The sequence below is a fragment of the Hyperolius riggenbachi genome, chromosome 6 (genome assembly GCF_040937935.1).
Source record: "Hyperolius riggenbachi isolate aHypRig1 chromosome 6, aHypRig1.pri, whole genome shotgun sequence".
NCBI lineage: Eukaryota > Metazoa > Chordata > Amphibia > Anura > Hyperoliidae > Hyperolius > Hyperolius riggenbachi.
In genome coordinates this window covers 59,061-75,810 of record NC_090651.1, presented here as the reverse complement: position 1 = coordinate 75,810, position 16,750 = coordinate 59,061, and the positions used below count along the sequence as shown (strand labels likewise).

Below are 16,750 nucleotides of genomic sequence, written 5' to 3'. Positions count from 1 at the left end.
GTGACAGCACACACTATCACTGCGGCCCTCTTACACTGCGCATGGTGCGTCACAGTGTGCAGTGTCATACATTGTAGCTGGATGTGACAGCACACTATCACTGCGGCCCTCTTACACTGCGCATGGTGCGTCACAGTGCAGTACTCTGAACCTCTGCAGCTCATGGAAAGGGAGATGAATGTCTTTCGGAGTCTTTCATGTCACTGAGTTGTGATGCGGTGAGATGGAAGTATTACTTTCTATGCAATATCCTTGCAAAGCCTGCAGTGCGTTTGCGCATTAAGCATGCCTGCTGCACAGATCATGCAGTAATGCGAGTCAATGCAGTTAGTGTAAACAGCAGATCGTGGTACAGAGAGGTGACTGGCTCCCCTGCGACGTGATCACTGCTGTAGTGTAAAATGGTAATACTCCTAAATCTATGCTCTGGAGATTTAGGAGTATGCCAGTGTGTGAGCACCACCACTCCACATGAGATCGGGAGATACTCTGCATGCCATAAACTTGCATACAAAGCTGAATTTTCACAGGATTTTTTTTCCCGCCATTTATTATTACGCTTTAAAACCGTAAAATCTTGCTCAGTTTTGTTCTGAACTAAATGCACCAGGCTCACCAATAGAAAGCTTTGCAGCAGAAAACGTTGGGGCAGATTAAGTTGCACATAAAATACATAAAACACAAAACCTAGCTTTGTAAGCGGTTTTTTATTGAAAGTATGTATAAATTATAAAACTTATACTCACCTCCCCCTTGTGCATCCCCCAGTTCCAGGCCCACTCCTCACTGCCAACCTCCCCAGTGGCATCTCTGTCAGTTCTTTAGCTATAGTGGCCCTATGCCTCCCTCTCTGGGGACAATGTAGAGACTGTAGGGTCAGTATTTGGAGCAGCTGAGGTAAGTCTTCTTACCAGGAGTTCTGGTCGGTGCTGCACTGTACAGTATGTTTATTTGAGTTTTCATTTATACACTTTGCATGGGTGAAAATAAGAAGCTGGACAACTTGTTCTTGCATTGAAGGCAATAGAAATACGTTATACTGGCTTTAGTTTTCATCACTGGTTGCTTTGTCCATCCCTCGGACCATAGATATGCTTTCAGTTCTTCACCTGTATGAAATAAACTGACATGAATTATCTTTGTTCTGTAGGATCTACTGTCTCCTAATCATCACAACCTTAATCCTTGCACATGGTGACTGCACAGATCTCACTGGACTGTTTGGCAGGATTGCCTCTCCTGGCTACCCAAAGCCCTACCCAAATGACCAGACCCTGACCTGGAATATCCAAGTCCCAGAAGGACATCTAGTCAAGATCTACTTCACCCACTTCCTCCTGGAGCTGTCCTATTTGTGTGAATATGACTATGTGAAGGTACCGCTTAACCACTTGACTCATGTCCTGTTTTACTACCTCCAGGGCCACTTGGATTTGAGTCTCACATCCCTGTAGTTGCCTGGCTGCTCCAAACGATTGAGCCAATGCTCCAGGCAGCTCCAAAGGTATCACTGATTGGTGAAAGGTAACAAGTGTTTCCTGAGCCAATCTGTGCCTGTTATTTTTTTTTTTTAAATTTAACAGTGATCATTCTCCACTTACAACAATGGGATGTGAGACTTACATTACTCTTGTCCTACCTCTAGGGAAATCACAATCGGAGTGTTTCCATTCACCTATAAAAGGTCACGTTCCTAAGAAGGGTTCGGTGTAGGCGCAGTAAGTCCGCACGTTTTCCTGCGAGAAGGTGTAGCAGTCACATGTACCCTGTGAATCAGAGATACTGTGTGCATGCACAATATGTCAGCTTGAGCACCTGTGACCATGCTCCCTGCCGACCTGTAGTCCAGCGCACATGCGCCGGCCACGCCTTCCTGCGAGAATGCGTGCAGACATGCTGCGCCAACCACTGCTTTGGAAGGGGACCTTTTACAGATGAACAACAGACAGGCCATGGGAGGTGCAGTAAGCCTATGCACACCTCCACATACACAGGGTGTCGATTATAGAATTCATTAAAAACTAAAGTATCCTTTAAAATCAGAGACACTGTAACAGACTGAAGCTAAGATTCAGCAGCAGCAGCATCACCTCAGACAGCAGGATTGCTTGCTGCCTGCTAATATATCATCAGTGGTGCTGCAGCTGCGTCACTAAACTCTGCCTCACACTCTGCCAAGCAAAGCTTTCCTGTCTAGTGACAGCTCAAGTGTCGTCCCTGTAAGAAACTATATATGTTTCTCTGGACAACACACCTTTATTCCGGCATCATTAGTAAGAGCTGCAAACACGACTCTCATCACACAGCAAACCAGCATAGAAGATAGAACTTCTTTAGGTGTCTTCCAAGTTCCAAAGTGTTTATTTCAGTAAACAGATATACAGATACAGTCAGTTACATCTTAGCAAAGCAGATTCTTCTGTAGTAAGTCCGTTGCGTTACAGCTTCTTCTTGATTACCTTCCTAATGCATGTTAATCAGGTTATCTTCTTTCTATACTAAGTTACATCTAAACTAAGTATATACAGCATACGTTATAGAATATGACACAACATCATTGGATAGAAGTCAAGGGTTGGAGAAACCCAGGAGAGAGAAGCAAAGAGTGTCTCTCCTCAGCCTGTGACCCCTTTTAATACCGGTCACCAGAGAGTTAAATGTGACATCATCTGAGCCATCCTCCCAAACCTACTATTGGCTCAGACCCCTTGTGATGTCATGATACACACCTACTTAATTAATATTCCGCTCGGTCTATAACCTACATACAAGGAATCTACTATTTTAATAAACATGGGCTATGTTTACCTTTCTGCCGCCTCCCGGTCGGGCATCGTATACCAATGGCCTTCTATCAGGAACAACCAGAACCGTATTCCTGGTAGCTGCCTGCCATCATTTCTTCTAAGAGAAAATCGCCTTCAAGGGCCATTCTGCGCAACAAGCCTTTTTAACTACCGGTAACTCGGTTTTGATAACTGAGGCCTACTTAAATTATAACACTACACATACACATTAATAATGAAGGCAGGCGGCAGCAATGAGCAATGCCTACTACCTAATACTTCTGGATGGATTCGCCAGGCCCTGGGCTCACCTTATTCCTCCATCCTGGATTAGCTGCTCAGCTGCTGCCTGTGTCTGGGTCTCTGCTCTGCCACACAAAACCAGGGCCAGCCAGGGGGCACAGCAGGGAGGCACGCACAGCTTCCTGTTTGTAGCCAGCGATGGCACTCGAAGGCCTGGTGCGTCACATGCATGTTTGACAGGTGGGAGTGGAGTTAGAGGCAGCGCCACATGAGGTACACAAAGTACCCGTGTGGTTGCTCGCTCCGACAGAGAGGGGCGGTCTGGCAGGCGGCACTGCGTGCATAGAGCCGTGGCCATAGGGGAGCCCATGAATGGGAATGGATTCCAAAAAACAAGCACACAGTAGTAGCGGCCACGGCAAGCGCCTCCCCCCCTGTGTTTTGCCTCCCCTCCCCCGGCACCCCAGGCGACTGCCTTTACTTGCCTTGTGGTCGAAACGCCCCTGATAGGGAGTATCCCCCAGGGACATTGTCTGTTACCTCTCTTCATTTCAACTTAAGGAAAATGTAATGGGGGTGGCCACTAGCCAAAGATCAAGATACAACAATGGTTAATGAGGGATGCATCTAGATATTTCCAAGTATCTCCCCAATAACTTTAGCGAATAGGAGAGCACTCAAACCTCTACTTGTACTGCTAAGGCCCAGTTCACATTAGCGTGTTTTTGCGGACCTGAAGTGGAACGTATACTGTACAAATGGAACAGATGCAAACGGATCCAAAGTTAATGCGTCAGTTTGTACGGATATGCTGCTTACGTTCCGATGGCGGGACCAAAAATAATGCTGCATGCCCTCATTTTCAAGACCTTTGTTGTTGAACTGAAACGGAAGGTTTTGCAGAGCAATAGGAACCAATAGAAAACTGAAGTTTACAACACACTGGCTATAAAACCTGACCTTTCTAGCCACTTCCTGTGTACTCTCTATGGTACAGTGACTATGGGGTCAATTCACCAGAGAGGATTTGCTAAGAGAAAAAAGGTAGGTAGTTTATCTCATGAGGTATTTTAACACTCTGGAGTCAATTCACCAGTGTGAGAGGACAGAGAGAAAAGTGTTGGATAGCAGGGGATAATGGAGAGATATGCATGAGGAAAGTGTGAGAAAGCAGAGAGTTAGGTAATCGGTATTAATGATTTACATGGGATACTTTTCCTCTCTTTAAGCTTGAAAGTGAAGCATTGTGGGTAGGAGGCGGAGTTTTACCACTATGTGACCAGAGTATTCCCGCCTTTTACTGCCGGATCATATCATAAATCATATCACGAGTGAGTCTGAACTTCACCACCTCTGTCTCAGTAAAATTATCAAGAACTGTTCTCTCACGAAAAATACGAGGGGCGAGTAAACAGACCCTCCTCCTGCGCCTTCGTCTCCTCATAATAGAAGCAAGCTCTAAGGCCTAGTGCACACCAGAGCGGTTCGGCTGCGTTTTGTGATCCGCTTGTGGCTGCGGATACGCTTGGGCAATGTATTTCAATGGGCTGGTGCACACCAGAGCGGGAGGTGTTTTGCAGAAACGCATACTCCCGGGCTGCTGCAGATTTTGGATTTCGGATGCGTTTCTGCCTCAATGTTAAGTATAGGAAAAACGCAAACCGCTCTGAAAAACGGCACTTCAGAGCGGTTTGCCAGGCGGTTTTTCGTTACAGTAGCTGTTTAGTACCAGCTTTACTGTAACAATACATGAAATCTATTACACCAAAAACGCTTCACAAAACCACAAAATGCTAGCTGAAACGCTACAGAAAAATAAGAAAAAGCGTTTCAAAATCTGCTAGCATTTTGCGGATCTACTAGCGGTTTTTGGTGTGCACCAGGCCTAACAGAGTAAGCTCAAAAGGCTCCATCTACCACAGCAGCAGCTGCTGTGTGAAAACCACGATATCTCCAGGTTCATTCAGGAGATAAAGAGATGAAAAAATAACGAATGGCCACACCCCCTTTCTTCCCTGGTGAATTGTGATTTGGAGAAAAACTAACTACTAACTATCACTTATTTATCTCATACTTATCTCACATTTATCTCTTGCATTTCTCTCTGTCGATATTTTCCCCTATACTTCTGGAGAATTGCTATTTGGAGATATCACAGGAGGTAAATTACCTTCCAAGAGATAAATAGGTTGGTAACCTCTGGTGAATTGACACCTATCTTGGCTTGTTTGGCACATGTGCCCAGCGGTGCTGCAAGAGTGGGATTTATCCCGGGTTGTGCTTGAGTTTTTGGAAGATATGGAAGAAATCAGGCCATACAGCATCAAAAACCTGGTTGTCCAAGTGCAGCGGCAACCTGCCCTTTGGGACAAGGGGCACCCAGACCACAGCGACATCCGGAAGTGCAGGAAGTTGTGGGAGGACATCTGCAAGGTGTATGTGGAGGAATTCAATCAACTGAATCGGAAGTAGATAACTACTTAAGGTATGTTGACAATTGATTTGGGGGGGGGAGGTGTCAGGTATTGCATCTGTGTTTTGATTTCTTGGAGTGGTGGGTGGTTTCATAGTGAATATGTAGCATGCAAGCCTTGTCCCACCCACTACCCCTCTCCCAACTACTAGGGATGATCGGAAAGAGCAAATTCCGTTCCGCCGGAATTCACGGATTCCGCCAGCACTTAATTCCTTCGCTATGAAAATCTGTCAGATTTTTGCGAAATTCCATGGAATTCCGGATTCCGGCGGAAAAATTAAAGTAATCGCAAATGGAACCTTGTTTATGCTAAATGGTAGCCCATAGAACCTATTGACTGTTCCCTTACTTCTTTTTCTCCTTCCTCCCCCTCCTCAGGAGGGTCTTGTCTTCCAGGGAATTGTAGGATTTCAAAAGCCAGCTTACATACATTGGCCGGGAATCAAACCCAGGTCTAGTGCTTGGTAGGCTGCTATCCTCACCACTATACCACCACCAACACTACATGCTGAAGCCAGCCTAGCATGTACCATTGTGATATATCCAAGAGAAAAATGAGCTTGCTTAGGGATTTGTTGGATGTCAAAAGCCAACTTACATAAATTGGCCAGGAATCGAACACAGGCCTACCGCTTGGTAGGCTGTTATCCTAACCATTATATCACCAACACAACACACTACAATGCTACATGCTGAAGCCAGCCTAGCATGTACCATTGTGATATATCCAAGAGAAAAATGTAGGGATTTGTAGGGTGTCAAAAGCCAACTCACATATATTGGCCAGTGTTGGTGGTGGTATAGTGGTGAGGAGAGCAGCCTACCAAGCACTAGACCTGGGGTCGATTTCCAGCCAATGTATGTAAGCTGGCTTTTGAAATCCTACAATTTCCTGGAAGACAAGACCCTCCTCCTCCGGAGGAGGAAGGGAGGAAATAAGGAAGTCTGTCGAGCAGAAATTCTTCATATTAGGCAAAAATCAGTTCGTTGGGAAAAAAAATTTGCATTCTGTAAAATTCCATGGAATTACATATTTTTCTGCGGAAATTCCGCTATAGTGATATAGCAATTCCGTTCCGTCATAACAGAACGTAATCACCAGGATACAATGTGTTTAGGAGGGATAGAACAGGGAAAAAAGGTGGAGGGGTTTGTCTCTTTGTTAAGAATTCTCTTACAGCTGTCCTCAACGATGAGATGGAGGAAGATTGCGAAGATGTGGAGTCCGTTTGGGTAAATATTCATGGTGGAAATAAAAGTTGCCAATTGCTTATTGGGGTATGCTACAGGCCACCTCTTATTAATGAAGCTGCAGAACTGCGATTACTACAGCAGATTGAAAAAGCTGCAGGTAAAAATGAGGTCATAATTATGGGCGACTTCAACTTTCCAGACATTGACTGGAGTATTGAGGCTACCCATTCTGGTAAAAGCAGCAGATTTCTGGCAGCACTACAGGACAATTACTTGACTCAAATGGTAACTGAACCAACTAGGGGGAATGCGTTACTGGATCTGATCATTTCTAATAGACCAGATAATGTATCAAATGTGCAGGTTCAAGAACATTTGGGAAATAGTGATCACAACATGATAACGTTTGAGCTGGTGACTGATAGGCCAAGGGGCAGCGGGACCACTAAAACTATGAACTTTAGAAAAGCAAAGTTCACTCAAATTAGGCAGGCACTAAGTTTGGTGAACTGGGATAATGTACTACAAGGGGAAGACACTGAAGGGAAATGGCAAGCTTTTAAACTTATACTCAATCAATACTGTAGTATGTATATCCCATATGGAAACAAAATGTCTAGGAATAAAAAAAGGCCTCTATGGATGAATAGAAAGGTTAAAGATAAAATGAAGAGGAAAAAGAATGCCTATAAGGTCTTAAAACAGGAGGGGACCGAGGCTGCACTAAGCAATTATAAGGAGTGCAATAAAAATTGTAAAAAAGAAATTAGGCAGGCAAAGATTGAAGCTGAAAAACAAATCGCTAAGGATATCAAATCTAACCCAAAAAAGTTTTACAAGTACATTAACTCTAAAAAAAGAAAGGTTGACTGTATAGGACTCCTAAAGGATGAGGATGGGAACTCAATGGTGGATGACCAAGGTAAGGCAGAGTTATTAAATGCTTTCTTTGCTTCTGTCTTCACAAAAGAAACAGCACTGTTGCAAACTACAGAGGCGGAAGAGTCTCAATCTTCTAACTGTAATATTAAATACTTAACGCAGGAAGAAGTGAAGGCAAGACTAAATAAATTAAAAATAGACAAGGCACCTGGCCCGGATGGCATGCATCCTCGGGTCCTAAGGGAATTAAGTTCAGTTATAGATAAACCCCTTTATCTTATCTTTTGTGACTCTCTTGCAACTGGCAGAGTCCCAGTGGATTGGCGTACAGCCCACGTTTTCCCATTATTTAAGAAGGGCAAAAAATCTGATCCAGGAAATTATAGACCTGTAAGTTTAACATCAGTTGTATGCAAACTATTTGAGGGGTTACTAAGAGATACTATACATGACTTCATAGTAGAAAATAATATTATTTCTCAGCATCAACATGGGTTTACTAAAGACAGGTCCTGTTTGACTAACATGCTCAGCTTTTATGAGGTAGTGAATGCTAATATGGATATTGGGAATGCTGTAGATGTGATATACTTGGACTTTGCAAAGGCCTTCGACACTGTTCCCCACAAAAGTCTGGTGCAAAAGTTGAGAATGCAAGGACTGGGGAAGAGTCTGTGTTCATGGATAGGGAACTGGCTAATGGACAGAAAACAAAGAGTTGTGGTCAATGGATCATACTCAAAATGGGAGACTGTTAGCAGTGGGGTCCCACAGGGGTCTGTTCTGGGTCCAGTGCTCTTCAATTTATTTATTAATGACCTAGTAGATGCAGTAGTGAGCAATGTTGCTATTTTTGCAGATGATACAAAATTGTGCAGAATCATTAACTCTCAGGAAGATAGTGTCATATTGCAACAGGATCTGGATAGGATGGCTATATGGGCACATACATGGCAGATGAAATTCAATGTTGACAAATGTAAGGTCATGCATTTTGGACGTACGAATGGTCTAGCACCATACAAAATAAATGGGATACAGTTGGGGACATCAAACTTGGAGAAGGACTTAGGAGTACTCATTGACAACAAGTTAAATAATCGTACTCAATGCCAAGCAGCTGCAGCTAAAGCTAACAAAATTTTGGGATGCATTAAAAGGGAAATAAAAACTCGAGATGCTAGCATAATATTGCCCCTGTTTAACTCTCTAGTAAGGCCACATCTGGAATATGGAATTCAGTTCTGGGCACCACATTACAAAAAAGATATTGCAGTTTTAGAGCAGGTGCAGAGATGAGCAACAAAATTGATGCGTGGGATGGAAGGTCTCACTTATCAAGAAAGGTTAGATAAACTGGGTTTATTTAGTCTAGAGAAAAGACGCCTTAGAGGGGATCTAATTAACATGTATAAATACATCAGAGGGCAATATAATACCTTGGCGGATGAGCTTTTTGTCCCTAGGCCTTCTCAAAGGACTAGAGGACATGATCTGCGCATGGAGGAAAAACGTTTTAGCCATTTATTTAGGAAAGGGTTCTTTACAGTAAGAGTGATTAAGATGTGGAATGCATTGCCACAGGAAGTCGTTATGGCAAACTCTATACCTGCATTTAAAGGGGGCTTAGATGCTTTCCTTGCGTTGAAAGACATCCATGGCTACAATTACTAGGTAATGCCTAATGATGTTGATCCAGGGATTTTATCTGATTGCCATCTGGAGTCGGGAAGGAATTTTTCCCTTTAGGGGCTAATTGGACCATGCCTTGTAAGGGTTTTTTCGCCTTCCTCTGGATCAACAGGGATATGTGAGGGAGCAGGCTGGTGTTGTACTTTGTACTGGTTGAACTCGATGGACGTATGTCTTTTTTCAACCAAAATAACTATGTAACTATGTAACTATGTAAAATTCCGTCCGGAATCACGGAATTTCCTAATTTCGCGGAATCCAGCGACCATCCCTACCAACTACGTGTGTTTCGGCGGCAGGCACACGACTGCTTGCCTGCGGCTCAGACAGGCATGCTCTGTGTGCCCACACCCAACATTACCTCCAGTCAAACAATTTACAACCAAAAATAAATGTATTTAAAAACAAAACATAACAGTTTAGAATCAGAATTGGAATCAGAATCACTTTATTTCGCCAAGTACAACGAGAGTTGTACCAGGAAATTATTGTTTTTGGCACATACAGGGTCAGTGATGGTACAGTAAGGCCCGGTTCACATCTGCGTTTTGAGCCAAATGAATCCGGTGAGTGGACCGCTTCACCGGATCCGGATGGCTCATCCGTGGCCCTGTTCACATTAGTGAAAACGGACAAGACTTCTCACATGCCTCACCCCTCCTCTGGAATGCCCTTCGACAGCACATCCGCCACTCTCCCACCTTTGAAATCTTTAAGACCCTTAGGCAGGGACGCAACACAGTAGAGACTTATGCCGCAGAATTTAGAAGGTGGGCTGTGTTGGCTAGATGGGGACAGTTTGCCTTGTTAGATTGTTTTCTAACAGGATTATCAGACCCGGTCTCTGATATGCTGCTAGGTCACCCAGAACCTAAGACAATAGATGAAGCGATTGCATTGGCGGTAAAGGTTGACAGCCGCAGTCGTTATCATAGACAGACTCGGGGAAAATATTCAGTGAGATCGTTTTCTGATGCATCTCCTTCACCTTCTCCTCCTCTGGATGAACCGATGCAGATCAGACATTCAAAATTATCAGAGGTGGAGAAGAACCAAAGACGGTCAGAGAAACTTTGTCTGTACTGTGCAGAAGGGGGTCATGTTGTGCAGAATTGCCCCAATGGTGTAGTTAGAGGTACTACCCTAGGCGAGCCTGTGTTACCTCTAACCGATAATCTTTTACTCCTTCCCTGTTCTATAACCTGGGAAGAACAAGTGGCATCCACTCAGGCTTTCGTGGACTCAGGCTCTGCAGTCAATTTTATTGACTATGATTTTGTTAAGAAATTAGGGATTCCTATAATCCCGTTGGATAGACAGATTTTTGTCACAGCAGTAGATGATTCCCCTCTGCAAAGTAAACGACCTCTTTGTCAGACTCCTAAATTGTTATGTCATATAGGGGTATTGCATAGGGAAAAGTTACAGTTCTTTGTGCTCAAAATGGCTACTTCTACAGTGATTCTTGGTATGCCATGGCTACAACAACATTCTCCTCAGATTGACTTGAGTTCTGGTCAACTATTAAGCTGATCATCTCACTGTCATCATCATTGTCTGGAGAAAGTTGCTATGTGTGCCACCAAGGTTCAGATGGAGAGGTTGCCCGCACATTATAATGATTTCCTTGACGTCTTTTGTCCCAAAGCCGCAGATAAACTTCCGCCACATAAAAGTTTTGACTGTGCTATTGAATTAAGGTCAGGTTGTATGCCCCCTAGAGGCCATTTGTATAACCTGTCTGGCCCTTAGAAACTTGCTACGCAGGAGTACATTAAAGAAAATTTGGCGAAAGGGTTCATCTATCCTTCACAGTCTCCGGCCGGAGCAGGTTTCTTTTTTGTGCAAAAGAAGGATGGTGGCCTATGGCCATGTATTGATTACAGTGGGTTAAACAAAATTACTGTAAAAAATCGTTATCCACTCCCTTTGATAGATGATTTGTTTTCCCAGGTTACTAATGCCAGTATCTTCTCTAAACTTGATCTCAGAGGGGCATACAACCTGGTCCACATAAGGGAGGGTGACGAATGGAAGACGGCGTTCAACACGCCCGACGGGCACTACGAATATTTGGTTATGCCCTTCGGGTTATGTAACGCTCCCACCGTCTTCCAAGAATTGATCAATTAAGTTTTCCGGGAGGTTTTAGGGCGGTTTGTCCTCGTTTACTTGGACGACATACTCATTTTCTCACCCAATTTAGCTGAACACAGGGAACATGTGAAGTATGTGTTGAGAAAACTGAGACAGAACTCTCTATATGCAAAACTAGAGAAATGCCTCTTCGAAGTCTCCGAAGTCCCTTTTTTGGGTTATGTCATCTCTACTGCTGGTCTCACCATGGACCCCAGTAAAGTATCTGCTGTACTGGAGTGGCCACAACCTTTGGGGTTGAAGGCACTCCAGAGGTTCCTTGTATTTGCCAACTACTATAGGAAGTTTATTAAAGGATTTTCCTCTGTGGTGTCACCCCTCACAGAACTTACCAAAAAGGGAGCAGACACTTATAATTGGTCGGCGGAAGCACATGCTGCTTTTGCAACATTGAAGGAATTGTTTTGTTCTGCTCCCATTTTGTGGCATGTTAATATCAGTCTTCCCTTTATCGTAGAGGTGGATGCATCTGAAGTTGGGGTTGGGGCTGTGCTGTCTCAACACTCAGGTCTTCAGGGCAGATTGCATCCGTGTGATTTTTTTTCTCGGAAATTCTCTCCTGCCAAGAGAAATTACGATATTGGGAACCGCAAGCTCTTGGCGGTCAAACTCGCGTTTGAGGAATGGCGCCATTGGCTCGAAGGGGCAGAGCATACGATCACGGTCTATACAGACCATAAGAACTTCGAATATATTGAGGGGGCCAAGAGGCTTAGTACCCGACAAGCCCATTGGTCCTTGTTCTTCGCAAGGTTCAGGTTTGTCATTACTTACAAACCAGGAAGTAAAAACGTCAAGGCATACGCTCTGTCTAGATGTTTTGAGCCTGAGACAGTACAGCCACCAGCCCCGGAGAATATCCTGCCGGAAACAATAGTCTCGGCAGCCACTGAGACTTGGGAAGATTGGCCCATCACTTTAGGCCCCTATCAACAAGATGTTCCTGAAGGGAAACCTGATGGGGTTCTATTTGTACCACTTCCTTTTCGCCTGCAGATCTTACAGTTGTTTCACACACATAAGAATGCAGGACACCCTGGAGTTGCTCGGACACAGGATCTGCTTTCCAGATGTGTCTGGTGGCCTTCTCTGGCTCTAGATTGTAGAGAATTTGTGAAGGATTGTTCCATTTGTGCCAGGAACAAACCGTCTCATCAGGCTCCTGGGGGCATGTTGCAGTCATTGCCAGTGCCTAAGGAACCATGGACCCATTTGTCCATGGACTTTGTGGGAGAACTCCCCAGGTCCGAGGGTAAAACAGTCATTTGGGTGGTAGTTGACAGGTTCAGTAAAATGGCTCATTTCATTCCCCTGAACGGACTCCCCTCTGCCCAAGAGCTGGCAGATCTCTTCATTCAGCACATTTTCCGGTTGCATGGAATTCCGGAGAATGTGGTGTCAGATAGGGGAGTTCAGTTCGTGTCCAGATCCTGGAGAGCGTTCTGTCATCATCTTGGGATGGACCTGTCATTTTCCTCTGGCTATCACCCACAAACTAATGGACAAACTGAAAGGGTTAACCAGTCATTAGAGCAGTTTCTCAGATGTTATGTGGCTGATGCGCAACTGGAATGGGCGAAATTTTTGCCATTCGCAGAGTTTTCGCATAACAACCTGAAAAGTACTTCCTCGGGCTTCTCTCCCTTTCAGGTGGTAACGGGGAGATCTCCCAAGTTTTCTCCTTTGCCAGTGGTGTCTTCAACTTTTCCGGCTTTGGAGGACTGGCAGGGAACTTTGAAGGAAATTTGGCCTATGGTTAAGAGGAATTTGGAAAAGGCTTTTCTGAAACAAAAGAAACAGGCAGACAGGAAGCGATCAGTGGAATGGGAATTCGCGCCAGGAGACATGGTGTGGGTATCAACCCGACATCTGGCCCTTAAACAGCCTTCAGCGGAGCTGGGCCCCAGGTTTATAGGGCCCTACCCTGTTTCTAAAAAGATTAATAATGTCTCTTATGTCATTTCTCTGCCACCCAGTATGAAAGGGGTAAAATCATTCCACGTGCCGCGATTGAAACCAGCTGTGCATGTAGATTCCTCCCCTTCCCCCTGTGATGATTGAGGGTGAACCTGAATATGAAATTGAACAGATTTTGGATTTTCGTCAGGTGCGTAACTCGGTGCAGTACCTTGTTCATTGGAAAGGGTATGGGCCCGAGGAGAGGTCTTGGGTACCAAGTAGCCGCATGCATGCGGAGGAATTTAAGAGAAAATTCCATGAGTTGCATCCTGAGAAGCCATGCAGGACGTGTCCAGAGTCCACGCCTCAAGGGGGGGGGGTACTGTAATGAGCGGCGGGGATACGATCTCTGCCGTTCCCACCGCTCAGCCCGGTCTGCCGCGCACTGGCCTCTCGCCGGTGCATAGCGTCAGGGCTATGGCCAGCGGCGAGACCTTTACGCGTCTCGGAGACGCGTCAGCTGACCTACGGGTTGGCTGACGTCACGAGGAGTGCTCCTCGCTCCCGATTGGTCCGGCTGGCAGGGGCATGCTCTGGAGTCCTCTGCCAGCCTAAAGGCAGCAAGCTGTCAGTGGCTCGCTGTCTGCTGTTGCGAATACTATGTGCTAGCGCTCAGACCTTAGATAGTATCCAGTGTGCTTTGATCTGGAAGGAAACCAGGGATTTCACACAAGACTAGGATTATTGTATTATTGTTTATTTAATATTCTGTGTATGACTCTGCCTATCCTCTGACCCTGCTCTTGCTTACCGATTCTGTACTTCTGCCCATCTGACTCTGTTGCTGACCTTTGCCTAATATCTCACTACTCTCTTGCCTGCCGATTTTGTACTGTATCTGCCCGCCTGTTACCGAACCTGATCAGTCTGACCACTCTACTCTCACCAGATGGCCCTGACTCTGGTGAGGGGCTCTTTACTGTCAGTACCCACCAGCTCCTCAGGTGAGGTATTGCTATCTGTCAGTACTACTGTTGCACCAAGCACTATACACGTGCAATTACCTTGTTAAGCTATACTTGCATTATTGGTGATTCTGCAGATCACCACATAATCAGGTATAGTGTCTGATTTATTGGTGATACTGCAGATCACACAATAACCAGACGTCTGTTTGCTACACCAATCGTTAGACGTCCGTTCCATTTGTACAGTATACGTTCCGGATCCAGTCCGGAAAATCCGGACTGCTAACGCAAATGTGAACCCTGCCTTAACCTTTTTAAAGAAATTGTGGCTGCAGAGATGTCCTGAAGGTTTCATGAGTTCATTTTCCATTAAAGTCAATGGGGTTCGCTGTGAACAATTGGTTCACAAATGTTCGCGGACGCTTTTGTGAAAGTGAAATTGGGATGTTCAGCCATCACTAGTCACCACATCTCAGTAGAGATGTCACAAACGGTTCACCTGCGAACGGTTCCAGGTGAACTTTGGGGGTTCGCGCTCGCCTGCACCAGGCGAACTTTTGCGGAAGTTCGATTTGCCCCATAATGCACTATGAGGGTCAACTTTGACCCTCTGCATCACAGTCAGCAGGCACATTGTAGCCATTCAGGCTACACTAAGCCTTGGAGCCCCACCCCCCCTTATATAAGGCAGGCTGCGGCGGCCATTAGCCTCACTCGTGTGCCTGCTAGAGACAGACTAGGGACAGCTGCTGCAGACTTGTTCTTCTAGGGACAGATTAGTTAGGTTCTTGAGTGCTTAGCTTGCTTCTGGCTGATTATTATTGCTTTTATAGCACCCCTCAACAGCTCTTTTCAGAGCTCATCCTGTACTTTTTTTTTCTGTGTGTCAAACTGACACTTTTGGTGCATGCACAGCCTTGCTAATTGATAGTGTGTGTGCCACTGCCAGCAGCCCAGCACATTCAGTGACTACCTGTGTGTGTGACAGGGAGCTGCACATTGTACTACCCAGTACTGCATATACCCAGTACCTGTTGTGTTTACTTAACCCACCTCATCACTGCATATACCTAGCTTTGTGTTGAGTGAACCCAGCTCACTGCATCTAACTACCTGTTGTGTTGAGTGAACCCACCTCACTGCATCTAAGTACCTTTACTGTTCAGTGAACCCAACTCGCTGCATCTAACTACCTGTTGTGTTCAGTGAACCCACCTAACTGCATCTAAGTACCTTTACTGTTCAGTGAACCCAGCTCACTGCATCCAACTACCTGTTGTGTTGAGTGAACCCACCTCACTGCATCTAAGTACCTTTACTGTTCAGTGAACCCACCTCACTGCATCTAAATACCTGTTGTGTAGAGTGAACCCACCTCACTGCATCTAAGTACCTTTACTGTTCAGTGAACCCAGCTCACTGCAACCAACTACCTGTTGTGTTGAGTAAACCCACCTCACTGCATCTAAGTACCTTTACTGTTCAGTGAACCCAGCTCACTGCAACCAACTACCTGTTGTGTTGAGTAAACTCACCTCACTGCATCTACGTACCTTTACTGTTCAGTGAACCCAGCTCACTGCATCTTACTACCTGTTGTGTTCAGTGAACCCAGCTCACTGCATCTTACTACCTGTTGTGTTCAGTGAACCCAGTTCACTGCTAGTGTTGGGCGAACACCTAGATGTTCGGGTTCGCGAACGTTCGCCGAACATCGCCGCGATGTTCGGGTGTTCGCGCCGAACTCCGAACATAATGGAAGTCAATGGGGACCCGAACTTTCGTGCTTTGTAAAGCTTTCTTACATGCTACATACCCCAAATTAGCAGGGTATGTGCACCTTGGGAGTGGGTACAAGGGGGAAAAAATATTTGAAAAAGAGCTTATAGTTTTTGAGAAAATTGATTGTAAAGTTTCAAAGGAAAAACTGTCTTTTAAATGTGGAGAATGTCATGTTTCTTTGCACAGGTAACATGCTTTTTGTCGCCATGCAGTCATAAGTGTAATACAGAGAAGAGGTTCCAGGAAAAGGGACCGGTAACGCTAACCCAGCACCAGCAGCAGCACACGTGATGGAACAGGAGGAGGCGCAGGAGGAGAAGGCCACGCTTTGTGAGACACAACAACCCAGGCCTTGCATGAGGACAAGAAGCGTGCGGATAGCATGCTTTGTACCGCCATGCAGTCATAAATGTAATAAAGATAAGAGGTTCCATAAACAGGGACCGGCAACGCTAACCCAGCAGCAGCAGCACACGTGATGGAACAGGAGCAGGCGCAGGAGGAGAAGAAGGCCATGCTTTTTGAGACACAACAACCCAGGCCTTGCATGAGGACAAAAAGCGTGCGGATATAGCAGCAATGCTTTTTGCCGCCATGCAGTCATAAATGTAATAAAGATAAGAGGTTCCATAAACAGGGACCGGCAACGCTAACCCAGCAGCAGCAGCAGC

General features: G+C 45.3%; 1 protein-coding gene across 1 annotated transcript in view; it reads left to right on the top strand.

Annotated features, from left to right (window-relative positions):
• LOC137521342 (mannan-binding lectin serine protease 1-like) overlaps positions 1-16,750 on the top strand; it is a gene marked incomplete at its 3' end in the record, with an annotated part of 98,482 nt that overhangs the window by 25,375 nt on the left and 56,357 nt on the right. The window contains exon 2 of the mRNA XM_068240466.1: positions 1,151-1,376. Coding sequence (XP_068096567.1) covers positions 1,151-1,376 — 226 coding nt within the window. The remainder of the gene's footprint in view (positions 1-1,150; positions 1,377-16,750) is intronic.